Here is a 27,328-nt window from a genome sequence, read left to right on the forward strand (position 1 = left end):
CTTTTTCCCCACTATTTCCCCTTTTCCCTTCCATTTCTCCCATCTTTTCTTCCTCCCTTTTTTCCTCTATTTTTCCTTTTTTCTTCTCTTTCTTCCCAATTTTCCTCCTTTTCCCCTTTTTCCTCTTTCTCCCCCATTTCCCTCCATTTTCCTCCTTTTCCCAACTTCCCTTTTTCCTCCATTTTTCCCTTTTTTTCCTTTTTCCTGCTCTTTTTTCCCCATTTCCCCCCTTTTTCCTCTTTTTTCCCCTCTTTCCTCCTTTTTCCTTTTTGCTTTTCCTCCTTTCCCTTTTTTCCTCCTTTTTTCCCCTTTTTCCTCCATTTTCCTCCTTTTCCCTTTTTCCTCCTTTTCCTTCTTCTTTCCTCCTTTTCCTTTTTCCTCCATTTCCCTAAATTTCCTCCTTTTCCTCCTTTTTTCTTCCTTTTCCCCCTTTCCCCCCATTTTCCTCCTTTTCCACCTCTTTTTCCTCCTCTTTTCCCCCTTTTCCACCTTTCCTTTTTGCTTTTCCTCCTTTTTCCTCCTTTTTTCCTTCTTTTCATTTTTTCATTTTCCTCCATATTCCTCCTTTTCCTCCTTTTTTCCTTTTTCCCCCCATTTTCCTCCTTTCCCTTCTTTTTTCCTTCTTTTCCTCCTTTTCCTTCTTTTTTCCTCTTTTTCCTTTTTTCCTTCTTTTCCTTCCTTCTTCCCCCTTTTCCTCCTTTTCTCCTTCTTTTTTCCTCTTTTCCTTTTTCCTCCTTTTCCTTTTTTCTTCCTTTTTTTCCCTTTCCCCCATTTTCCTCCTTTTCCACCTCTTTTTCCTCCTCTTTTCCCCCTTTCCCCTTTTTCCTTTTCCACCTTTCCTTTTTGCATTTCCTCCTTTCCTCCTTTTTCCCTTCTTTTCCTTTTTTCCTCCTTTTCCTCCTTTTCCTCCTTTTTCCCTTCTTTTCCTTCTTGTTTCCTCCTTTTTTCCTTTTTCCTCCATTTCCCTCCTTTTCCATTTTTCCTCCTTTTCTGTTTTTCCTTTTCCTTCTCTTTTTCCTTTTTCCTTTTCCCCCATTTCCCTCCTTTTCCTTTTTCCCCCTTTTTTCCTCCTTTTTCCTCCTTTTTTCCTCCTTTTTTTCTTTTCCTTTTTTCCTTTTTTTTTCCCTTTTTTCCTCCTTTTCCTTTTTTCCTCCTTTTTTCCTTTTTCCTCCTTTTCATTTTTTTTCCCTTTTTTCCTTCTTTTCTTCTTTTTCCCCCATTTTCCTTCTTTTCCTCTTTTCCTCTTTTTCCTCCTTTTCCCCCCTTTCCCCCTTCCCTCTCCCCCCAATCCCAATTTCCCACCCCAACTCCCAAGAATTCCCGGAAAAAACCACCGGAAAAGAGGAGGAAAAGGAAGAGGAAGTAGCTCAGTCTCAGCTGGATCTGACTCAGAGCACAGAAAACGGGAAAATCCGGGAAAATCCGCTGGAATTCCGCGGGAAATCCCACTTTTTTTAAAAAATCCGCGCTGAAAAATTCCCCATTTTCCCCCTTTTTCCCCAAATTTCCACTTTTTTTCCCAAATTTCCCCATTTTCCCCCATTTTCCCCCAATTTTCCCCCATTTTTATCCCTTTTTTCCCCAATTTTTCCCCAAATTTCCACCTTTTTTCCAAATTTTTCCCCCTTTTTTCCCCAATTTTTCCCCAATTTTCCCCCAATTTTTCCCCATTTTTCTCCAAATTTTTCCCCATTTTCCCCTAATTTTTTCCCCATTTTTTCCCAAGTTTTCCCCATTTTTTCCCCAATTTTCCCACTTTTCCCCAGTTTTTCCCCATTTTTTCTCCCTTTTTTCCCCAATTTTTCCCAAATTTTCCCAAATTTTTCTCCTTTTCTTCCCAAATTTTCCCCTTTTTTCCCAAATTTTCCCATTTTTTCCCCATTTTTTCCCCTCCCTCCCTTCAGCTCGTGCGTACAATCAGCTTTTTCTACGATGGAAAACAAAAAAAATCCAACAAAAAAATCGCGGAATTTGTCGTTTTTTGGGGTTTTTTGGCTTTTTTTTTTCCAAGAAAAAAACGACGAAAAAAATCTTAAAAAAAAATTTAAAAAAATTAAACCAAAACGGGATGAAAAGACAAAAAAAAAATTGTATTTTTTTTCCATTTTTTTCCCTTTTTCCCTCTGGAATTCTGAGGGATTTTTTGGGGGAAAAAATTCAATGTATAGTGAAAGAAAAAAGGGGAAAAAAAACCCCCAAAAATTATATTAAAAATAATAATAATAATAATAAAAAAAAACCGGGAAAATCCGCAATAATTTTTAGGGAATTTTTGGGGAATTTTGGGAGTGGTGGGGGAGGGGAAATCTTGTAGATAAAATTTTTTGGGGTTTTTTTCCAAGGAAAAAATGAGGAAAAAAAACCGGGAAAAAAAAAAAAAAAAAAAAGGAAAAAAATAAAAATATTTCGTTTTTCCCGCTTGGATTGTGTTTAACAGCTGGAGTAGCTTGGACTATTTAAAGAAATAATAATAATTAATAATAATTAATTAATAATAATAATAAAGAATAATAATGGAATTCTCTGTCGGGAAAAAGCGTTTTTTTATTTTTTGGGGGATTTTTGGGGTTTTTTGGTGGATTTTTGGGTTTTAATTGGGTTTTATTTGGGTTTTTTGGGGTATTTTGGGGGTTTTTTTGGGTTTTGTTGGGACTTTAGGTTGTTTTTTGGGGGATTTTTGGGTTTTGTTTGGGATTTTTTGGGGTTTCTTGGGTGGTTTTTTGGTTTTCTTTGGGTTTTTTGGGGTTTTTTGGGGGATTTTTGGGTTTTATTTGGGTTTTTTGGGGGATTTTTGGGTTTTATTTGGGTTTTTTTGGGGTTTTTTGGGTGGTTTTTTGGTTTTAATTGGCGTTTTTTTTGGGGTTGTTTTGGGGATTTTTTGGGGGGTTTTTTTCGGTGTTTTTTGGGAGTTTTGTTGAGATTTTTTTGGTTGTTTTTTGGGGTTTTTCTTCCGGTTTTTGTTTGGGATTTTTTTGGGTTTTTTGGCGGTTTTTTTGTTTTATTTGGGTTTTTTGGGGTTGTTTTTGGGAGTTTTGGGGATTTTGGGGGTTTTTTGTGGTTTTTTGTGGGTTTTTTTGTTTTTGTTTGGGGTTTTTTGGGTGGTTTTTTGGTTTTATTTGGGTTTTTTTGGGGTTGTTTTTGGGAGTTTTTGGGATTTTCTGGGAGTGTTTTTGGGGTTTTTTGGGTTTTGTTTGTGATTTTTTTGAGGTTTTGGGGATTTTTGGGGGGTTTTTTTTTGTTTTTTTGGGGTTTTGTTGGGATTTTGTTGGTGGTTTTTTGGGGGTTTTTTTGGGTTTTTTTTTATTTTGTTGGGAATTTTTTGTTGTTTTTGGGGGATTTTTGGGGATTTTTTGGGTTCTGTTGGGATTTTTTTGATTTTTTTGGGGGGTTTTTTGGGGTTGTTTTGGGGAGTTTTTTGAATTTTTGGGGTTTTTTTGGGGGTTTTTTTGGGGTTTTTGGGTGGTTTTTTGGTTTTATTTGGGATTTTTTGGGGGTGTTTTTGGGAGGTTTTGGGATTTTTTGGGGGTTTTTTGGTGGTTTTTTGGGGTTTTTTTTGAGGTTTTGTTGGGATTTTTTTGGTGTTTGTTGGGGTTTTTTTGGGATTTTTTTTGTGGTTTTTTGGGGATTTTCTGGGTTTTGTTGGGATTTTTTTGGTTGTTTTTGGAGTTTTGTTTGGGTTTTTTTGGGTGGTTTTTTGGTTTTATTTGGGGTTTTTTGGTGGGTTGGGGGATTTTTTTGTTGTTTTTTGGGAGTTTTTTGGGATTTTTTAGGGGGTTTTTGGCGTTTTGGAATTTTTTTGCTGTTTATTGGGGGTTTTGGGTATTTTCTTGGGTTTTTTGGGTGTTTTTTGGGGATTTTGGGTTTTTTTTGGGATTTTTTTGGTTTTTGGGGCTTTTTTTGGGATTTTTTGGGGTGTTTTTTGGTGGTTTTTGGGGTGTTTTTTGGTTTGGGGGATTTTTTTTGGGGGGGTTTTTTGGGGATTTTTTGGGAATTTCTTTGGGTTTTCTTTTGTTTTTTGGGAGTTTTTTTGGGACTTTTGTTTGTTTTTTGGGGGTTTTTTGGGGATTTTTTTGTTTTGGGTTTTATTTTTTGGGAAATTTTTGTGGATTTTTTTGTTTGTTTTTTTGGGGAATTTTTTGGGGGTTTTTTTGTTTTTGGGATTTTTTTTGTTTTTGGGGTTTTTTGGGGATTTTTTTGGGTGTTTTTTTGGGGAGTTCCTGGGAGTTTTTGGGGGTTTTTTGTGGTTTTGGGGGATTTTTTTTTGTTTTGGGGTTTTTTGGGGGATTTTTTTGTTTGTTTGTTTTTTGGGGGTTTTTTGGGGAATTTTTGGGTTTTTGGTAGTTTTGGGGAGGTTTTTTTTTTGTTTTGGGTTTTTGGGGGGAATTTTTGGGATTTCTTTGTGTTTTGGGTTTTTGGGAATTTATTTGGGGTTTTTTGGTTTTGGGGTTTTTGGGGGTTGGGTTTTTGTTTTGTTTTTTGGGATTTTTTGTTTTGGGGATTTTTTGGGGGTTTTTTTGGATTTTTTTGTTGTTGGTTTTTGCGGGTTTTTTTGTTTTATTTGGGGTTTTTTGGTGTTTTTCTTCACTGTAAATAAATTCAAATTTTTCTCTTCCGGATTTTATTCCCAGTTGGAATTTTAAGGTGGATTTTGGGAATTTTCACCCAAAATTCCTGGAAAAAATATGGATTTTGGTGTTGGGTTGAACGGAAAATGAGGAAAAATGGCAAAAAAATAGGAAAATCCAAAGTTTTGGGGGAATTTTGGGTGGAAAATGAAAAAAATAGGAAAAAATGGGAAAATTGGGAATTGAAATCCAAAGTTTTATTGTTTTTGGGGAATTTTGACTGAAAAACAAGGGAAAATGGGAAAAATGGGGAAAAAATGGGAATTTTGGGGGAATTTTGAGTGGAAAATGAGGGGAAAAAAGGGAAAATCAGGAATTGAAATCCAAAGTTTTATTGTTTTTTGGGGGATTTTGAGTGGAAAATGAGGAAAAATGGCCAAAAAGAAGGGAAAATCGGGAATTTTGGGTGGAAAATGAGAAAAAATGGGGGGAAATGGGAAAATCTGGAATTTGCATCCTAATGTTTATTATTTTGGGGGAATTTGGGGGGAATTTTGAGTGGAAAATGAGGTAAAATGGCAAAAAATGGGAAAATCGGGATTTGAAATCCAAAGTTTTATTATTTTGAGGGAATTTTGGGGGAATTTTGAGTGGAAAATGAGGAAAACTGGGAAAATCTGGAATTTGCATACTAATTTTTATTATTTTGGGGAATTTTGAGTGGAAAATGAGAAAAAAATAGCAAAAAAAAATAGGAGTATTGCAGGGAAATCGCGGAATTCCGACGGAAAACCCTCGAAAATCATGATTCAAACCCCTTTTGGCGCCGGAAAATTCCCAAATTTCCTCAGAAAAACCTGGATTGGGTCACTTGAGCAGCTGGAATTTCCGGAGGAATTGCTGCACCTGATTTTTGGGATAAGGGCGGAGAGCCAGGCAGGTGGGAATTCCCTCGGGATTTTCCGTCCAGAGCTGATGGTCGACGTTGTTTTCCTGCAGGATTTCCTCCAAGGATTTCAGGGAATTTTCATCCGGAGCCTGAGGGAAAATTGGGAATTTTTTTTCTGTGAGGGGATTATTTCTGAATCTGAGTTGAGATTACACTTCCAGCGATTTTGCTGCCTGATGTTCCCATAAATCCTGATTTTCCTGCAAATCCCAATTTTCCCCCAAATCCCAATTTCCCACAAATCCCATTTTTCCCCTCCCGATTTTTCCCACAAACTCCAATTTCCCCTCACAAATCCCAATTTCCCCTCACAAATCCCAAAGATTTCCCTCACAAATCCCAATTTCCCCTCACAATATCCCCAAAAATCCCAAATTTCCCCACAAATCCCGATTTTCCTACCTGGTATCTCCACAAATTCCAATTTCTCCTCACAATTTCCCTACAAACCCCAATTTCCCTCACAAACCCCAATTTCCCTCACAAACCCCAATTTCCCTCACAAACCCCAATTTTCCCTCACAAATCCCAATTTCCCCTCCCGATTTTTCCCACAAATCCCAATTTCCCCTCACAAATCCCAATTTCGCCTCTTAAACCCCAATTTCCCCTCACAAATCCCAAATATTTTCCCAAAAATCCCAATTTCCCCTCACAAATCCTAATTTCCCCACAAATCCAAATTTTTCCTCACAATTTCCCCACAAATCCCAATTTCCCCTCACAATATCTCCAAAAATCCCAAATTTCCCCACAAATCCTGATTTTCCTACCTGATATCTCCACAAACCCAAATTTCCCCTCACAATTTCCTCACAAACCCCAATTTTCCCACAAATCCCAATTTCCCTCACGATTTTCCCACAAATCCCAAATTTTCCCACAAACCCCAATTTCCCCACAAATCCCAATTTCCCCTCACAAACCCCAATTTCCCCACAAATCCCAATTTTCCCACAAACCCCAATTTTCCCACAAACCCCAATTTCCCCACAAATCTCAATTTTCCCTCACAAATCCCAATTTTCCCCTCAAAAACCCCAGTTTCCCCTCACAAATCCCAATTTCCCCCCAATTCCCCTCACCAATCCCAATCCCCTCACTCCCCACCTCCCTCCCAACATGGCGCCGCTCTCCCCTCAGCTCCCCCTTCCCACCATGCCCCGCGGCGCTCACCTCCAGCACCACCGTCCTCATGGCGCCGCCCTGCTCCAGGTACGCTCCGGTATCCGGATGCTCCCGGTACGCGTGAACCGCGGCCAGCGCGGCGTGACAACCCTGAGCCACCACCGCGCCGAGCGGCCACGACAGCGGCGGCCTGGCCAGGTCCCCGCGGAGCACCACGTACTGCACCAGCGCCGCCGCTCCCGGGGCCGCCATGCTGCCGTACGGCAGCGCGAGGGGTGATGGGAGCGAGGAGGTGGCGGGAACCCAGAGGGCGCCGCCATCTTGGTGTACGGAACGCGAGGGGTGATGGGAGCGAGGAGGTGGCGGGAACCCAGAGGGCGCCGCCATCTTGGTGTACGGAACGTAAGGCGGCGTGGTGACGTCACTCCGGCGGCGGTGAGGCGCGCGATTTGAGGTGGGTGTGAGGGGTTTGGGGTCTGGGGGAGTTTTTTGGGTTTTTTGGGGGATTTTTGGGGTTCTGAGGTGTCTCAACCTCCCGCTGGGGCTCACAGAGCCCTGCAGGGACCTCTGGGAGCGGCGGCACTGGCTGATCTCGGAGGGTGAGGGGGGAAGAGGCGCAGAGCCCTCAGGGTCATCGCTGTCACCACCGGATCGTCCCTCGGGAATTCTCCGTCACCACCTTGGGATCCTCCCTGTCCCTTTCCCTTGGGATCATCCCTGTCACCTCTCAGACCTTCCCTGTCACCCCTCAGGATCCTCCCTGTCCCTTCCCTCTGGAATTCTCCCTGTCCTTTCTGTCTGGAATTCCTGTTGTCACCACTTTGGGATCCTCCCTGTCCCTTCCCTCTGGGGTCGTCCCTGTCACCCCTCAGACCTTCCCTGTCACCCCTGGATCCTCCCTGTCCTTTCCTACTGGAACTCTCCCTGTCACCCCTCAGGATCATCCCTGTCACCCTCAGACCTTTCCTGTCCCTTCCCTCTGGAATTCTCCCTGTCCTTTCCGTCTGGAATTCTTCCTGTCACCACTTTGGGATCTTCCCTGTCCCTTCCCAGTAATATCATCCCTGTCACCCCTCAGACCTTCCCTGTCACCCCTCAGGATCCTCCCTGTCCCTTCCCCTTGGAATCATCTCTGTCACCCCTGGGTTTTCCCTGTCCTTTCCCACTGGGATCATCCCTGTCACCCCTCAGGATCATCCCTGTCACCCTCAGACCTTCCCTGTCCCTTCCCTCTGGGATCTTCTCTGTCACCTCCCAGGATCATCCCTGTCCCTTCCAAGTGGGATTCTCCCTGTCACCCCTGGATCCTTGCTGTCCTTTCCCAGTGGGATCATCCCTGTCACCCCTCAGACCTTCCCTGTCCCCACCTTGGGATCCTCCCAGTCCCTTCCCTCTGGAATCCTTCCTGTCACCACTTTGGGATTATCCCTGTCCCTTCCCCTTGGGATCATCCCTGTCCTTTCCTACTGGAATCATCGCTGTCACCCCTCAGCATCATCCCTGTCACCCCTCAGGATCATCTCTGTCACCCCTCAGGATCATCCCTGTCACCCTCAGACCTTCCCTGTCCCTTCCCACTGGGATCTTCTCTGTCACCTCCCAGGATCATCCCTGTCACCCCTCAGGATCCTCCCTGTTCCTTTTCTTTGGAATTCTCCCTGTCCTTTCCATCTGGAATTCTTCCTGTCACCCCTCAGGATCCTCTCTGTCACCCTCAGACCTTCCCTGTCCTTTCTCTTTGGGATCCTCCCTGTCCCTCCCTCTGGAATTCTCCCTGTCCCCTATTTGGGATCATCTCTGTCACCCTCAGGATCCTCCCTGTTCCATTCCTTTGGAATTCTCCCTTCCCCTTGGAATTTTTTCTATCCTTTCCCCTTGGAATTCTCCCTTTCCTCTCCTTGGAATTCTCCCTCTCCTTTCCCTCTGGAATTCTCCCTCTCCTTTCCCTCCGGAATTCTCCCTTTTCCTTAGGATTTTCCCTGTCTTTTCCCTTGGAATTCTTCCTTTCCCTCTGGAATTCTCCCTTCCCTTCCCTTTGGGATTTCCTCTGTTCCTTCCCACTGGAATTCTCCCTTTCCCTTGGAATTCTCTCTCTCTTCTCCTTGGAATTCTCACTTTCCTTTCCCTCTGGAATTCTCCCTTTTCCTTAGGGTTTTCCCTCTCCTTTCCCTCTGGAATTCTCCCTTTCCCTTGGAATTCTTTTCCCTTGGAATTCTCCCTTTCCCTCTGGAATTCTCCCTTCCCTTCCCTTTGGGATTTTCTCTGTTCCTTCCCTCTGGAATTCTCCCTTTCCCTTGGAATTCTCCCTCTCTTCTCCTTGGAATTCTCCCTGTCCCTTTCCCTCTGGAATTTTCCTTTTTTCTTGGAATTCTCCCTTTCCTTTCCCCTCTGGAATTCTGCCTTTCCCTTGGAATTCTCCCTTCCCTCTGGAATTCTCCCTTTTCCTTAGGATTTTCCCTATCCTTTCCCTCTGGAATTCTCCCTTTCCCCTTGGAATTCTCCCTTTCCTCTCTTTGGAATCCTCCCTGGAATTCTCCCTTTTCCTTGGGATTTTCCCTGTCCTTTCCCTCTGGAATTTTCCTTTTCCCCTGGAGTTTTCCCTCTCCTCTCCTTGGAATTCTCCCTTTCCCTCTGGAATTCTCCCTTTTCCTCAGGATCCTCCCTGCTCCATTCCTTTGGAATTCTCCCTTCCCCTTGGGATTTTCCCTATCCTTTCCCTCTGGAATTTTCCCTTTTTCTTGGAATTCTTCCTTCCCTTTCCCTCTGGAATTCTTCCTTTTTCTTGGAATTCTCCCTTCCCTCTGGAATTCTCCTTTTCCCTCTGGAATTCTCCCTTTCCCTTGGAATTCTCCCTTTCTCTTGGAATTCTTTTCCCTCTGGAATTCTCCCTTTCCTTCTGGAATTCTCATCCCACCATCAATCCCAAAAATCCTTCCCATTCCCACATTTTCCTCAGGAAAACTCCAATTAATTTCCAGAAAAATAATAATTAGGAATTTCTCCCATCTCTCCCCAGCCTCGGATTTTTGGGATTTTCCCAATTCCTGGAAGATTCCCAAAAGGATGAATCCTGAGGAAAAAAACCTGGAATTTCCCCAGCAGCAAAGGAAGGGGGATGAGGATGGAAAAAGGGATTTTCCACAGGGTGAGTAATTGGAAAAATCCCTAAAAAAAATTCCCTAAAAAATTCCCAAAATTTTTGGAGGAAAATTGGGAATTATTGTGGAATGTTCGGAACAAAAATTGGGAAAATTGGGAATTTCTGTGGAATTTTGGGGGAAAACTGGGAATTATTGTGGAATTTTCAGAACAAAAATTGGGAAAATTGGGAATTCTTGTGAAATTTTTGGAGGAAAAGCAGAAAATCTCAAATTATTGTGGAATTTTTTTGGGAAAATTTGGGAATTATTGTGGAATTTTTGGAGGAAAAATTGGGAATTCTTGTGGAATTTTTGGTGGAAAAATTGGGAATTGTGGAATTTTCAGAACAAAAATTGGGAAAATTGGGAATTCTTGTGGAATTTTGGGAGGAAAAAGAAAAAAATTGGGATTTATTGTGGAATTTTTGGAGTAAAATTGGAAAATTGGGAATTCTTGTGGAATTTTGGGAGGAAAAAGAGAAAAATTGGGAATTTTCAGTTGGAAAAAGTGGAAAATTGGGAATTCTTGTGGCATTTTTGGAGGAAAAATTGGGAAATTGGGAATTTCTGTGGAATTTTTGGAGGAAAATTGGGAATTCTTGTGGAATTTTCATGGGAAAAAGCAGAAAATTGGGAATTCTTGTGGAATTTTCATGGGAAAAAGCAGAAAATTGGGAATTTTTGTGGAATGTTTGGAGGAAAATTGGGAATTTTTGTGGAATTTTCATGGGAAAAAGAGGAAAATTGGGAATTTTCAGTTGGAAATAGTGGAAAATTGGGAATTATTGTGGAATTTTCTGAAAAAAATTGGGAAAATTGGGAATTGTTGTGGAACTTTTGGAGGAAAAAGAAAAAATTTGGGATTTATTGTGGAATTTTTGGAGGAAAATTGGGAATTTTTGTGGAATTTTCAGAACAAAAATTGGGAAAAATTGGGAATTAGTGTGGAATTTTTGGAAGAAAATTGGAAATTGGGAATTATTGTGGATTTTTTTGAGAAAAACTGGGAATTATTGTGGAATTTTTGGTGGAAATAGTGGAAAATTGGGAATTTTTGTGGAATTTTCAGAACAAAAATTGGGAAAATTGGGAATTCTTGTGGAATTTTTGAGAAAAATTGGGAATTAATGTGGAATTTTGGGGGGAAAAAGCAGAAAATTGGGAATTACTGTGGAATTTTTGGAACAAAAATCGGGAAAATTGGGAATTTTTGTGGATTTTTTGTAGGAAAAAGCAAAAAATTGGGATTTATTGTGGATTTTTTTGAGAAAAATTGGGAATTCTTGTGGAATTTTTTGGGGAAAAAGTAGAAAATTGGGAATTACTGTGGAATTTTTGGAACAAAAATTGCGAAAATTGGGAATTCTTGTGGAATTTTTGAGAAAAATTGGGAATTAATGTGGAATTTTTAGTGGGATAAGCAGAAAATTGGGAATTTTCTGTTGAAAAAAGCAGAAAATTGGGAATTCTTGTGGAATTTTTGGAGGAAAAAGCAGAAAATTGGGAATTATTGTGGAATATTGGGGGGAAAATTGGGAATTCTTGTGGAATTTTCATGGGAAAAAGCAGAAAATTGGGAATTACTGTGGAATTTTTGGAACAAAAATTGGGAAAATTAGGAATTATTGTGGAATTTTTGGGAAAAATTGGGAATCCTTGTGGAATTTTTAGTGGGATAAGCAGAAAATTGGGAATTTTCTGTTGAAAAAAGCAGAAAATTGGGAATTATTGTGGAATTTTTTGGGGAAAAAGCAGAAAATTGGGAATTATTGTGGAATTTTTTGGGGAAAAAGCAGAAAATTGGGAATTATTGTGGAATATTGGGGGGAAATTGGGAATTTTTGCGGAATTTTTGGAGGAAAAAGAAAAAATTTGGGATTTATTGTGGAATTCTTGGGGAAAATTGGGAAGTTTTGTGGAATTTTTGAGAAAAATTGGGAATTTTTATGGAATTTTTAACATTTTTCCCATTTTTTTGGGATTCCCTCCGGAATTCCGAGCTTTTCCCGCTTTTCCAGGAGTTCTGGATCACCTGGAATTGCTGGAATTCCAATCCCACCGGGAAGCTGTGGAGAAGGAAAAGCAGGAAAAGAGGGAAGAGAAATCCATTTTCCTGAAAAATAAAATTCGGGAATTGCGGCTCCAGAGGGATCAACTCAGAGAAAAACTGGAAAAAGCAGAGGTAGGAAAAATTCCCCAATTTTTTGGGAATTTTTGGATGGAGAAATTGTGGGAAATTCCCACAGGAATCATCCAGAATTCCTAAAAAAAATCCCAAAAAATTCGCCCAAAAAATTCAAAATTACTTCCAAAAAAATCCCCCAAAAAATCCTAAATAATTCCCAAAAAAATCCTAAAAAATCATCCCAAAAAATCCCAAATAATTCCCCAAAAAAATCCCAAATAATTCCCAAAATCTCAATACCCCCAAAAAATCCCCCAAAAATCCCAAATAATTCCCCCAAAATCCCCAAATAATTCCTAAAAATCTAAATATTCCCAAAAATCCCAAATAATTCCCAAGAAATCCCAAATAATTCCCAAAATCCCAAATAATTCCCAAAAAAAAATCCCAATTAATTCCCCCCAAAAATCCCCAAAAATCCCAAATAATTCCCAAAAAAATCCCAAAATTCCCAAAATCCCAAATAATTCCCAAAAAATCCCAAATAACTCCCCAAAAAATCCCAAATAATTCCCCCAAAAAACCCCAAATGATTCCCAAATAATTCCCAAATAATTCCCCAAAAATCCCAAGTAATTTCCAAAAAATCCAAAAAAATTCCCAAAAAAATCCCCAATAATTCCTGAAGAAAATCCCAAATAATTCCCAAAAAAGCTGTGGAGAAGGAAAAGCAGGAAAAGAGGGAAGAGAAATCCATTTTCCTGAAAAATAAAATTGGGGAATTGCGGCTCCAGAGGGATCAACTCCGGGAGAAAGTGGAGAAAGCAGAGGTGGGAAAATTCCCGATTTTTTTGGGAATTTTTGGTGGAGAAATTGTGGGAAATTGCCAGAGGAATCATCCAGAATTTCTAAAACAAAATCCCAAAAAATTCCAAAAAAAATTCAAAATTATTTCCAAAAAAATCCCCCAAAAAATCCTAAATAATTCCCAAAAAAATCCTAAAAAATCGTCCCAAAAAATCCCAAATAATTCCCCTGAAAAAATCCCAAATAATTCCCAAATAATCGTCCTGAATTTCTGAAAAAATCATCCCCAAAAAATTCCCCCAAAAAATCCCCAAAAATCATCCCAAATTCCTAAATAAAAATCCAAAAAAAATCCAAAAAAATTCTCAAAAAATAAAAAAAAAATCCCCAAAAATCCCAAATAACTAAAAAAAAATTCCCAAAAAATCCTAAATAATTTTAAAAAATCATCCCAAATTCCTAAAAACATCCCAAAAAAATCCCAAATAATTCCCAAATAATTCCTAAAAAAATCCCAAATAATTCCCAAAAAAATCCCAAATAATTCCTAAAAAAATCCCAAATAATTCCCAAAAAAATCCCAAATAATTCCCAAAAAAATCCCAAAGAATTCCCAAAAATCATCACAGATAATTCCCAAAAAATCCCAAATAAATCCCAGAAAATTCCCAAAAAAATCTCAAATAATTCCCAAAAAAATCCCAAATAATTCCCCAAAGAAAATCCCAAATAATTCCCCAAAAAAATCCCAAATAATTCCCCAAAAAATCCCAAATAATTCCCAAAAAATCCCCAATAATTCCCCAAAAAATCCCAATTCTGAAAAAAAATCCCAACTAATTCCCAAAAAAATCCCAACTAATTCCCAAAAAAATCCCAAATAATTCCCCAAAAAATCCCAAATAATTCCCAAAAAATCATCCAAAGAAAATCCGAAATAATTTCTAAAAAAATCTGAAATAATTCCCTAATAAATCCCAAAAAATCATCCCCAAAAAATCCCAAAGAATTCCTAAAAAAATTCCCAAAAAAATCCCAAAAAATCATCGCAAAAAAATCCCAAAGAATTCCCAAAAAATCCCAAATAATTCCCAAAAAAATCCTCAAAAATTAAAAAAAAAATTTCCCAAATAATTCCCAAAAATCATCCCAAATTCCTAGAAAATTCATCCCAAAAATAAAAAAATCCCAAATAATTCCTAAAAATCCCAAATTATTCCCCAAAAAAATCCCAAAGAATTCCCAAAAATCCCAAATAATTCCCCAAAAAATCCCAGATAATTCCCAAAAAAATCCCCAAAAAAATCCCAAAAAACTTTAAAAAAATTCCCAAATAATAAAAAAAAATCACAAATAATTCCTAAAAAAATCCTAAATAATTCCCAAAAAATCCCAAATAATTCCCCTGAAAAGATCCCAAATAATTCCCAAAAAAATCCCAAATAATTGCCCTGAATTCCCAAAAAAATCATCCCCAAAAAATTCCCCCAAAAAATCCCCAAAAATCATCCCAAATTCCTAAATAAAAATTAAAAAAAATCCAAAAAAAATCTCAAAAAATCCCAAATAAGTCCCAAAAAAATCCCCATAAAATCCCAAGTAACTCCCAAAAGAATCCCCAAAAAATCCCAAATAATTCCCCCAAAAAAATCCCAAATTACTAAAAAAAAATCCCCAAAAAAATCCCAAATAATTCCCCAGAAAATCCCAAATAATTCCAAAAAAAATCCCAAATAATTCCCAAAAAAATCCCAAATAATTCCCAAAAAAATCCCAAAAAATTCCCAAAAAAATCCCAAATAATTCCCAAAAAATCCCAAATAATTCCCAAAAAATCCCAAATAATTCCCAAAAAATCCCAAATAATTCCCAAAAAAATCCCCAAAAAATCCCAAATAATTCCCAAAAAAATCAACCCAAATTCCTTAAAAAATCATCCCAAAAAAAATCCCAAATAATTCCCAAAAAAAATCCCAAAAAATCATCCCAAAAAAATCCTAAATAATTCCAAAAAAAATCCCCAATAATTTCCAAATAATTCCCCAAAAAATCCCAACTAATTCCCAAAAAAATCCCAAATAATTCCAAAAAAATCCTAAATAATTCCCAAATAATTTCAAAAAAAAATCCCCAAAATTAAAAAAAATTCCCAAAAATCCCCAAAATCCCAATAACCCCAAAATCCCAAATAATCCCAAATAATTCCCAGAAAAATCCCAAATAATTAAAAAAAATCCCAAAAAACTCACCAAAAAATCCCAAATAATTCCCAAAAAATCTCAAATAAATCCCAAAAAATTCCCCAAAAAATTCCAAATAATTCCAAAAAAAAATCCCAAATAATTCCCAAAAAAAATCCTAAATAATTCCCAAAATAATCCCAAATAATTCCCAAAAAATCCCAAATAATTCCCCAAAAAAATCCCAAATCATTCCCCAAAAAATCCCCCAAAAATCCCAGATAATTCCCCAAAAAATCCCCAAAAAATCCCAAAAAACTTTAAAAAAATTCCCAAATAATAAAAAAAAAAATCCCAAATAGTTCCTAAAAAATCTCAAATAATTCCCAAAAAAATCCCAAATAATTCCCAAAAAAAGTCCCAAAAATCCCCAGAAAACCCCAAAGAATTCCCAATAAAATCCCAAATAATTCCCAAAAAAACCCCAAAAAATCCCAAATAATTCCCCAAAAATCCAAAATAATTCCCAAAAAATCCCAAATAATTCCCAAAAGCTCCTTTTTCCTCTCCCAGCTTTTGCAGAAATCTGGCAAAGTGGGAATTTTGTCGGATTTGGGAATTTCTGACCCTCGGGAAGTGCTGGAATGGAAAATCAGGAATCTCCAGGATCTCCTCCAGCTTTTCCAGCTCACAGGTGAGAAATTCCTGGAATTTTGGGAGAAAAATTCCAAATTCCTGGAATTTTGGGAGAAAAATTCCAAATTCCTGGAATTTTGGGGGAAAAAACCCTCCAAATTCCTGGAATTTTAGGGGAAAAAAACCCCAAATTTCCAGGATTTTAGGGAAAAGAATTCCAAATTCTGAGGATTTTTGGGGAAAAACCCTCCAAATTCCCAGAATTTTGGGAAAAAAACTCCAAATTCCTGGAATTTTGGAGAAAAAAATTTGGGGAAAAAACCTCCAAATTCCTGGAATTTTGGGGAAATAATTCCAAATTTTCAGAATTTTGGGAAAAAAACCTCCAAATTCCCAGAATTTTGGGGAAAAAAACCTCCAAATTCTCAGAATTTTGGGAAAAAAACTCCAAATTCCCATCAGGATTTTGGGAAAAAAACCTCCAAATTTCCAGAATTTTGGGGAAAAAAACCTCCAAATTCCTGGAATTTTGGGGGAAAAAACCACCAAATTCCTGGAATTTTGGGAAAAAAACCTCCAAATTCTCAGAATTTTGGGAAAAAACCTCCAAATTCCCAGAATTTTGGGAAAAAAACTCCAAATTCCTGGGATTTTGGGGAAAAAACTCCAAATTCCTTGAATTTTGGGGAAATAATTCCAAATTTTCAGAATTTTGGGGAAAAAAACCCTCCAAATTCCCAGAATTTGGGGAAAAACCTCCAAATTCCCAGAATTTTGGGAAAGAAACCTCCAAATTCCCGGAATTTTGGGAAAAAAACCTCCAAATTCCCAGGATTTTAGGGGAAAAAACCTCCAAATTCCCAGAATTTTGGGAAAAAACCTCCAAATTCCCAGAATTTTGGGAAAAAACCTCCAAATTCCCAGAATTTTGGAAAAAAACCTCCAAATTCCCAGAATTTTGGGGAAAAAACCTCCAAATTCCCAGAATTTTGGGAAAAAAATTCCAAATTCCCAGGATTTTGGGAGAAAAAACCTCCAAATTCCTGGAATTTTGGGGGAAAAAATCTCCAAATTCCCAGAATTTTGGGGAAAAAACTCACAATTCCTGGAATTTTGGGAAAAGAATTCCAAATTCCCAGAATTTTTGGGGAAGAATTCCAAATTCCCAGAATTTTGGGGAAAAAACTCCAAATTCCCAGGATTTTGGGGAAAAAACCACCAAATTCCCAGAATTTTGGGGAAAAGAATTCCAAATTCCCAGAATTTTTGGGGAAAAAACCTCCAAATTTCCAGGATTTTAGGGAAAAGAATTCCAAATTCTCAGGATTTTGGGGAAAAAACTCCAAATTCCCAGAATTTTGGGGAAAAAACCTCAAAATTCCTGGAATTTTGGGGAAAAAACCTCCAAATTCCCAGAATTTTGGGGAAAAAAACCTCCAAATTCCCAGGATTTTAGGGAAAAAAACCTCCAAATTCCTGGAATTTTTGGGAAAAAACTCTAAATTCCCGGAATTTTTGGGAAAAAACCTCCAAATTCCCAGAATTTTGTAGAAATAATTCCAAATTTTCAGAATTTTGGAAAAAAACCTCCAAATTCCCAGAATTTTGAGAAAAGAACTCAAAATTCCTGGAATTTGGGGAAAAAACCTCCAAATTCCCAGAATTTTGGAAAAAAACCTCCAAATTCCCAGAATTTTGGGAAAAAAACTCCAAATTCCCAGGATTTTGGGGGAAAAAAACCTCCAAATTCCCAGAAATTTGGGAAAAGAATTCCAAATTCCCAGAATTTTGGGGGAAAAAATTCCAAATTCCCAGAATTTTGGGAAAAAAACCCAAATTCCTGGAATTTTGGGGAAAAAACCTCAAAATTCCCAGAATTTTTGGGAAAAATCCTCCAAATTCCCAGAATTTTGGGGGAAAAACTCCAAATTCCTGGAATTTTGGGAAAAAAACTTCCAAATTCCCAGAATTTTGGGGGAAAAGAATTCCAAATTCCCATCAGGATTTTGGGGAAAAAATTCCAAATTCCTGGAATTTTGGGAGAAAAACTCCAAATTCCTGGAATTTTGGGGAAAAAACCTCCAAATTCCTGGAATTTTGGGGGAAAAAATCTCCAAATTCCTGGAATTTTGGGGAAATAATTCCAAATTTCCAGGATTTTAGGGAAAAGAACCTCCAAATTCCCAGAATTTTGGGGAAAAACCTCCAAATTCCCAGAATTTTTGGGGAAAAAAGACTCCAAATTTCCAGAATTTTGGGGAAAAAACTCCAAATTCCTTGAATTTTGGGGAAATAATTCCAAATTTCCAGAATTTTGGGGAAATAATTCCAAATTTTCAGAATTTTGGGGGAAAAAACCTCCAAATTCCCACAATTTTTGGGGAAAAAAACCCTCCAAATTCCCAGAATGTTGGGGAAAAAAGACTCCAAATTCCTGGAATTTTGGGGGAAAGAATTCCAAATTTCCAGGATTTTAGGGAAAAGAATTCCAAATTCTCAGGATTTTGAGGAAAAAACTCCAAATTCCCAGAATTTTTGGGGAAAAAAACTCCAAATTCCTGAAATTTTTGGGGAAAAAAACTCCAAATTCCTGAAATTTTTGGGGGAAAAAATTCCAAATTCCCTGAATTTTGGGGAAAAAATTCCAAATTCCCATCAGGATTTTGGGGGAAAAACCTCCAAATTCCCAGAATTTTGGGGAAAGAATTCCAAATTCTCAGGATTTTGGGTAAAAAAACCTCCAAATTTCCAGGATTTTGGGGAAAAAATCTCCAAATTCCTGGAATTTTGGGGAAAAAACCTCCAAATTCCCAGGATTTTGGGGAAAAAATCTCCAAATTCCTGGAATTTTGGGAAGAAACCTCCAAATTCCCAGAATTTTGGGGAAAAAAATCCAAATTCCTTGAATTTTGGGAAAAAAACCTCCAAATTCCTGAAATTTTGGGGAAAGAATTCCAAATTCCCAGGATTTTGGGAAAAAAACTTCCAAATTCCCAGGATTTTGGGAGAAAAAACCTCCAAATTCCTGGAATTTTGGGGGAAAAAATCTCCAAATTCCCAGAATTTTGGGGAAAAAACTCCCAATTCCTGGAATTTTGGGAAAAGAATTCCAAATTCCCAGAATTTTTGGGGAAGAATTCCAAATTCCCAGAATTTTGGGGAAAAAACCTCCAAATTCCCAGAATTTTGGGGAAAAACCTCCAAATTCCGAGAATTTTGGGGGAAAAAATCTCCAAATTCCTGAAATTTTTTGGGGAAAAAATTCCAAATTCCCAGAATTTTGGGGAAAAAACCTCCAAATTCCTGGAATTTTGGGGAAAAACTCCAAATTCCTGGAATTTTGGGGAAAAAACCTCCAAATTCCCAGAATTTTGGGGGAAAAAACTCCAAATTCCCAGAATTTTGGGGAAAAACCTCCAAATTCCCAGATTTTAGGGAAAAGAATTCCAAATTCTGAGGATTTTTGGGGAAAAAACTCCAAATTCCTGGAATTTTGGGGAAAAAACCTCCAAATTCCTGGAATTTTGGGGAAAAAACCTCCAAATTCCTGGAATTTTGGGAGAAAAATTCCAAATTCCTCAGTGTTGGAAATTTTGGGAATTGAGGGAAAAGTGGGAATTTCCTGCTTGGGAATTTTGAGAGATTTTCTTGGGAATTAGAGAATGTCCATTGGGAATTAGAGAATTTTTTTGGGAATTTCAGAGATTTTTTTGGGAATTAAAGAGTTTTTCTTGGGAATTTGAGAGATTTTTTTGGGAATTGGAGAGATTTTCTTGGAATTAGAGAGTTTTTCTTGGGAATTAGAGAGTTTTTTCTGGGAATTAGAGAGTTTTTCTTGGAAATTAGAGTTTTTATTGGGAATTTGAGAGAATTTTTGGGAATTCGAGAGATTTTTTTGGGAATTAGAGAGTTTTGGGAATTAAGAGAGTTTTCTTTGGGAATCAGAGAGATTTTCTTTGGGAATTAGAGAGATTTTTTTGGGAATTCGAGAGTTTTTTTGGGAATTACAGAGTTTTCCTTGAGAATTAGAGAGATTTTTGGGAATTCAAGACATTTTTTTGGGAATTCAAGAGATTTTTTTGGGAATTAGAGAGTTTTTCTTGGGAATTAGAGATTTTTTTGGGAATTTGAGAGGTTTTTTTGGGAATTAGAAAGTTTTTCTTGGGAATTAGAGAATTTCCATTGGGAATTAGAGATTTTTTTGGGAATTTGAGAGATTTTTTGGGAATGAGAAAGTTTTTCTTGGGAATTAGAGAATTTTCCTTGGGAATTAAACAGTTTTTCTTGGGAATTAGAGAGATTTTTTTGGGAATTACAGAGTTTTCCTTGAGAATTAGAGAGATTTTTGGGAATTCAAGAGATTTTTTTGGAATTAAACTGTTTGTTTTCCTTGGGAATTACAGTTTTCCTTGGGAATTAGAGAGTTTTCTTTGGAATTAGAGATTTTCCTTGGGAATTAGAGAATTTTTCTTGGGAATTAGGAAGTTTTCCTTGAAAATTAGAGAGTTTTCCTTGGAATTAGAGTGTTTTTTTGGGGAATTACAGAGTTTTTCTTGGGAATTAGAAAGTTTTTTTTTGGAATTAGAGAGATTTTTGGGAATTAGAGAGTTTTGGGATTTAGAGAGATTTTTTTTTTTAATTAGAATTAGAGAGATTTCCTTGGGAATTAGAGAGATTTTTTGTAATTAGAGAGATTTTTTTGGAATTAGAGATTTTTTTTGGAATTTGAGAGAATTTTGGGGAATTTGAGAGATTTTTTTGGGAATTAGAAAGTTTTTCTTGGGAATTAGTGCGTTTCCTTGGGAATTAGAAAGGTTTTCTTGGGAATTAGAGAGTTTTCCTTGGGAATTAGAGAATTTTTCTTGGGAATTCAAGAGATTTCCTTGGCAATTTCAGAGATTTTTTTGGGAATTAGACAGTTTTGGGAATTAAGAGAGTTTTCCTTGGGAATTTCAGAGATTTTTTTGGGAATTTGAGAGATTTTTTTTGGGAATTTGAGAGATTTTTTTGGGAATTAGAGAGTTTTCCTTGGAATTGGAGTTTTTCTTGGAATTAGAGAGTTTCCCATGGGAATTCGAGAGATTTTTTTGGGAATTAGAGCATTTTGGGAATTAAGAGAGTTTTCTTTGGGAATTAGAGAGATTTTCCTTGGGAATTAGAGAGTTTTTTTGGGAATTTGAGAGAATTTGGGGAATTTGAGAGATTTTTTTGGGAATTAGAAAGTTTTTCTTGGGAATTAGTGAGTTTCCTTGGGAATTAGAGAATTTCCATTGGGAATTAGAGATTTTTTTGGGAATTCGAGAGATTTTTTTGGGAATTAGAGAGTTTTGGGAATTAAGAGAGTTTTCTTTGGGAATCAGAGAGATTTTCTTTGGGAATTAGAGAGAATTTTTGGGAATTAGAGAGATTTTTTTTGGGAATTAGAGAGATTTTTTTGGGAATTAGAGACTTTTTTTGGGAATTACAGAGTTTTCCTTGAGAATTAGAGAGATTTTTGGGAATTCAAGAGATTTTTTTGGGAATTCAAGAGATTTTTTTGGGAATTAGAGAGTTTTTCTTGGGAATTAGAGATTTTTTTGGGAATTTGAGAGTTTTTTTTGGGAATTAGGAAATTTTCCTTGGGAATTAGAGAATTTCCATTGGGAATTAGAGATTTTTTTGGGAATTCGAGAGATTTTTTGGGGAATTAGAGAGTTTTGGGAATTAAGAGAGTTTTCTTTGGGAATCAGAGAGATTTTCTTTGGGAATTAGAGCATTTTGGGAATTGGAGAGTTTTTTTGGGGAATTAGAGAGATTTTTTTGGGAATTAGAGACATTTTTTTGGGAATTACAGAGTTTTCCTTGGGAATTAGAGAGATTTTTGGGAATTCGAGAGATTTTTTTTGGAATTAAACTGTTTGTTTTCCTTCGGAATTACAATTTTCCTTGGGAATTAGAGAGTTTTCTTGGGAATTAGAGATTTTCCTTGGGAATTAGAGAATTTTTCTTGGGAATTAGGAAGTTTTCCTTGAAAATTAGAGAGTTTTCCTTGGAATTAGAGAGATTTTTTTGGGAATTACAGAGTTTTCCTTGGGAATGAGAGAGATTTTTTGGGGAATGAGAGAGATTTTTTTGGGAATTAGAGAGTTTTGCGGTTTAGAGAGATTTTTTTTTTTTTTAATTAGAATTAGAGAGATTTTCTTGAGAATTAGAGAGATTTTTTTGGGAATTAGATTTTTTTGGGGAATTAGGGAGTTTTTCTTGGGAATTAGGGAGTTTTCTTTGGAATTACAGAGTTTTCCTTGGGAATTCGAGAGATTTTTTTGGGAAATAAAGAGATTTTTTTGGGAATTACAGAGTTTTCTTTGGGAATTAGAGAGATTTTTTTGGGAATTAGAGAGTTTTCCTTGGGAATTCTGGAGTTTGCCTCAAATTCCCCCAAACTCCTGGAATTCTTCCCCCTCCCCTGTCTCCCCCACTCCTTGGGATCATTCCCAGAGAATTCCTGGAAAATTCCAAAAAAATTCCTGGAAAATTAACAGAAAGTTCCCAGAAAATTCCTGGAAAATTCCCAGAAAATTCCCAAAAAATTCCAATCAATTCACAGAATATCTAGTGGAAAATTCTTGGAAAATTCCCAGAAAATTTTTTTAAAAATTCAGAGAAAATTTTCAGAAAATTTACGAAAGATTCCAAAAATTCCTGGAAAATTCCCAGAAAATTAAAAGAAATTCCCGAAAATTCCTGGAAATTTTTAAAATATCCTGAAAATTCCAAAAAAATTCCTGCAAATTTCCAAAAAAAATTCCTAAAAAATTCCTGGAAAATTCCTGAAAAATTAAAAAAAAATTCCCCAAAAATTCCTCAGCAATTCCTCAAAAACCCCTGGAAATTCCAAAAAAATTCCCGGAAAGTTTTTAAAAATTCCAAGAAAAATTCCTGAAAATTACCCAGAAAATTGCCAAAAAATTCCCCAAAAATCCTAAAAATCCCCCAAAATCCCCCAAAATCCCCCAAAATCCCAAAATCCAAAAAAATTTTTAAAAATCCTAAAAATTCCCCAAAAAATCCCAAAATTCCCAAAAATCCCAAAATCCCCAAAATCCCCAAAACAAAAATCCAAAAAAATTCAAAAAATTCCCAAAAAACCCCAAAAATTCCCCAAAAAATCCCCAAAAATTCCCCAAAAAAATCCCAAAAACATCCCCAAAAAATCCTAAAAATTCCCAAAAAATCCCCCAAAAAATCCCAAAAAAATCCCCAAAAAATCCCCAAAAAAATCCAAAAAAATCCCCAAAAAATCTGAAAAATTCCCCAAAAATTCCTGGAAAACCCCCTCAAAAAATCCCAAAAAAATCCCAAAAAATCCCCAAAAATTTCCCTTCACCCAGGGCTGAGCGCGAAGCTCTCCAAGCGCTCCGTCTGCTTCTCCATCCTCACCTCCTTCGAGAATTCCCTGCTGGATTCCTTCCGGCTGGAGCTGCGGCCGACGCCGGAATTCCGCGTTTCCCGCCACTCCGTCCCGCCCTTCATCCCGCTGGAGAGCTTTTCCCGGGAATTCTTACCCGCCGGGGATCTGCGGGGATTGCTGGGATCCCTGAGCCGGGAGCTCAACGCCTGCGTGGGCAGGAGGGAGCAGCTGGACAGAGTGCTGGTGGGAATTCTGGGAATTATCTTGGGACTTGATGGGAATTTGTGGGAATTTGTGGGAATTCTTGGTGGGAATTGATGGGATTTGCTGGGAATTGATGATGGGACTTGATGGGAATTGCTGGGAATTGTTGATGGGAATTGATCTTGGGAATTCTGGGTGGGAATTGGGATTTGGTGGGAATTGATTGGAATTGTTGATGGGAATTGATCTTGGGAATTCTTGATGGGAATTCCTGATGGGGATTCTTGATAGGAATTGATGGGAATCAATAGGAATTACTGGGAATTCTTGATGGGAATAGATGGGAATTGGTGGGAATTGATGGGAATTAATTGATGGGAATTGATGGCAATTCTTTATGAGAATCGATGGGAATGGATGGGAATTCTTGATGGGAATGGCTGGGATTTATGGGAATTCCCGGGAATTGCTGCTCTCCGGGGATCTGCGGGGATTGCTGGGATCCCTGTGCCGGGAGCTCAACGCCTGCGTGGGCAGGAGGGAGCAGCTGGACAGAGTCCTGGTGGGGATTTTGGGAATTCTGGGTGGGAATTGGTGGGAATTATTGCTGGGAATTGATGGGAATTGATGGGAATTCTTGGTGGGAATTGATTGAATTGATGGGAATTCTTTATGGAAATCGATGGAATTGATGGGAATTCTTTATGGGAATTGATAATGGGAATTCTTGATGGGAATTTATTGGGAATTCATGGGTATTCTTGATGGGAATTGATTGGAATTGATGGGAATTAATGGGAATTGATCTTGGGAATTGATGGGAATTCTTGATGGGAATTCTTGATGGGAATTGTTGGGAATTCATGATGGGAATGGATGGGAATTATTGGGAGTTGATGGGAATGGATGGGAATTCTTGGGAGTTGATGGGAATTAATATATGGGAATTCTTGATGGGAATTCTTGATGGGAATTGATCTTGGGAATTGATGGGAATTAATGGGAATTGATGGGAATGGATGGGAATTGATAATGGGAATTCTTGATGGGAATTGATGGGATTTGGTGGGAATTCTTGGTGGGAATTGATAATGGGAGTTCTTAATGGGAATTGATGGGAATTGATTGGGAATGGATGGGAATTATTGGGAGTTGATGGGAATTAATTGATGGGAATATTGCTGGGAATCGATGGGAATTGATGGGAATTCTTGATGGGGATTGATGGGAATTGGTGGGAATTGATTGGGAATTGATGGGAATTCTTGATGGGAATTCTTGATGGGAATTCTTGATGGGAATTGGTGGGAATTAATTGATGGGAATTGGTGGGAATTCTTTATGAGAATCGATGGGAATGGATGGGAATTCTTGATGGGAATGGATCTTGGGAATTGCTGGGATTTTATGGGAATTGATTTGATGGGAATGGCTGGGATTGGGTGGGAATGGCTGGGATTTATGGGAATTCCCGGGAATTGCTGCTCTCCGGGGATCTGCGGGGATTGCTGGGATCCCTGTGCCGGGAGCTCAACGCCTGCGTGGGCAGGAGGGAGCAGCTGGACAGAGTCCTGGTGGGGATTCCTGATTTTGGGAATTCTTGGTGGGAATTGGTGGGAATTGGTAGAATTGCTGATGGGAATGGATGGGAATTCTTGATGGGAATGGATGGGATTTGCTGGGAATTGATGGGAATGGATGGGAATTGATCTTGGGAACTGGTGGGAATTCTTGTTCGGAGTTGATGCGAGTTGATGGGAATTGGTAGGAATTAATGGATGGGAATTGATGGGATTTGGTGGGAAATGATGATGGGAATTTAAGGGAATGGATGGGAATGGATGGGAATTCTTTGTGGGAATTCTTGGTGGGATTTGGTGGGATTTGGTGGGAATTAATGGGAATTGTTGATGGGAATTGTTGATGGGAATTGATCTTGGGAATTGTTGATGGGAATTGGTGGGAATGGACGGGATTTGGTGGGAATTGATGGGAATTCTGCATGGGAATTCTTGATGGGAATTGATGGTGGGAATTGATTGGGAATTGATGGGAATTGGGAATTCTTGGTGGGAATTGATGGGATTTGATAGGAATTGATGATGGGAATTGATGGGATTTGGTGGGAATTGATGGGAATTGTTGATGGGAATTGATCTTGGGAATTCTTGATGGGAATTGCTGGGATTTGGTGGGAATTCTTGATGGGAATTCTTGATGGGAATTAGTGGGAATTCTTGATGGGAATGGATGGGATTTGGTGGGAATTGATGGGAATTCTTGATGGGAATTGATTGAATTGTTGCGAATTCTTGATGGGAATTGATGGAATTAATGGGAATTCTTGATGGGAATTTATGGGATTTGATGGGAATTCTTGATGGGAATTGGTGGGAATTAATGGGAATTGATTGGGAATTATTGATGGGAATGGATGGGAATTGATGGGAGTTGATGGGAATTAATTGATGGGAATGTTGCTGGGAATGAATGGGACTTGATGGGATTTGGTGGGAATTCTTGATGGGAATTGTTGATGGGAATTGCTGGGATTTGGTGGGAATTCTTGATGGGAATTAGTGGGAATTCTTGATGGGAATGGATGGGATTTGGTGGGAATTGATGGGAATTCTTGATGGGAATTGATTGAATTGATGGGAGTTCTTGATGTGATTTGATGGGAATTGTTGATGGGAATTGGTGGGAATTGCTGGGAATTAATTTATGGGAATTAATATATGGGAATTGATGGGAATGAATGGGAATGGATGGGAATTCTTCATGGGAATTTGATTGATGGAATTCTTGATGGAATTCTTGATGGGGTTTGATGGGAATTGATGGGAATTCTTGATGGGAATTGACGGGAATTGGGAATCCCCAAAAAAAAGCCAAAAAATTGGGAAAAAAAATCCCAAAAAATCGGGAAAAACTCCCAAAAAATCGGGAATGGATTCATCCCAGATTTCTTCAAAAATCCGGGAAAAAATCAAAGAATTGGGGGAATCTAGGAAAAATCCCAAAAATCTCCCCAAAATCCGAAAAATCGGGAAAAAAATAAAAAAAAAAGGGGGGAAAAAAAATCGGGGAAAAAAGCCCCAAAAAATCGGGAAAGAAATCCCAAAAATCCGGGAAAAAATCCCCAAAAAATTGGGACAAAAATCCCAAAAAACCAGGAAAAAATCCCCAAAAAATCGGGAAAAATCCCAAAAATCTGGGAAAAAATCCCAAAAAATCCCCAAAAAACCCGGGAAAAAATCCCAAAAAATTGGGAATGGATTCATCCCAGATTTCCTCAAAAATCTGGAAAAAAATCCCCAAAAATCAGGAAAAAATTTCAAAAAATCGGGAAAAAATAAAAAAAAAACCAGGAAAAAAATCCAAAAACATCGGGAAAAATATCACAAAAAAAATCACAAAAATTCCCAAAAATCCTGGGAAAAAATTCCCAAAAATAAAAAAAATAACTCAAAAAATCACGGAAAGTCCCAAAAGATTGTGAAAAAAATCCCAACAAATCCCAAAAACATCCCAAAAAATCTGGGAAAAAAAAAAAATTCGGGAAAAAATCCCAAAAATCCATGAAAAAATCCCAAAAAATTAAAAAAAAAATCCTAAAAAATCCCAAAAAATCCCAAAAAATCGGGAAAAAAATCCCATAAAATCCCAAAAACCAGGAACAGATTCATCCCAAATTCCCCCACATTCCAGGAATTTTTCCCCGACTGCATCCAAGGGATTCCCCAGCGGAATTCCCTCCACAACCTGCTGAGCTTCCAGTACAGAATTCCCGGGAAAAGTGGGAATTTCCAGGCCAGGCTGCTTTATCGGGATTGCCAGCGGATCCTCCCGACCGATGTCGATGTTTCCTGCAGCCGTGAGATTATGGGATTTTTCGGGAATTCTGGGATTGGTTGGGATTTTATTTGGGGTTATTTAGGATAATTTGGGGTTTGGGATTGGTTGGGATTTGGGATTTGATATAGGATTGTTTGGGATGATTTGGGATTGTTTGGGATTTTATTTGGGATTGTTTGGGATTATTTGGGATTATTTTAGGTTTGGGATTTGATTTGGGATTTGATTTGGGATTATTTGGGATATGGGATTGGTTGGGATTGGTTGGGATTATTTTAGATTTGGGATTGTTTGGGTTTATTTGGGATTGGTTGGGATTTGGGATTGTTTGGGATTATTTGGGATT

At 37.9% G+C, this 27,328-nt stretch overlaps 2 protein-coding genes across 2 annotated transcripts; one reads left to right on the top strand and one right to left on the bottom strand.

The window, feature by feature from the left end:
• Positions 1-5,263: 5,263 nt before the first annotated feature.
• On the bottom strand, positions 5,264-6,935 carry LOC146440505 (putative peptidyl-tRNA hydrolase PTRHD1). Its single transcript, XM_085057197.1, has 2 exons — positions 6,691-6,935; positions 5,264-5,603 (listed from the first exon to the last, which is right to left on the bottom strand). The coding sequence occupies exons 1-2, from the start codon at positions 6,892-6,894 to the stop codon at positions 5,433-5,435; spliced, it is 375 nt and encodes a 124-aa protein (XP_084913323.1). The 5' UTR covers positions 6,895-6,935; the 3' UTR covers positions 5,264-5,432.
• Positions 6,836-27,069, top strand: LOC146440506 (centromere protein O-like). Its single transcript, XM_085056783.1, has 7 exons — positions 6,836-6,934; positions 7,002-7,096; positions 9,659-9,787; positions 11,801-11,964; positions 15,468-15,588; positions 22,901-23,163; positions 26,836-27,069. The coding sequence occupies exons 3-7, from the start codon at positions 9,706-9,708 to the stop codon at positions 27,067-27,069; spliced, it is 864 nt and encodes a 287-aa protein (XP_084912909.1). The 5' UTR covers positions 6,836-6,934; positions 7,002-7,096; positions 9,659-9,705.
• Positions 27,070-27,328: the final 259 nt, after the last annotated feature.

The sequence above is a fragment of the Lichenostomus cassidix genome, chromosome 3, assembly GCF_008360975.1.
Source record: "Lichenostomus cassidix isolate B80296 chromosome 3, HeHo_3.0, whole genome shotgun sequence".
NCBI lineage: Eukaryota > Metazoa > Chordata > Aves > Passeriformes > Meliphagidae > Lichenostomus > Lichenostomus cassidix.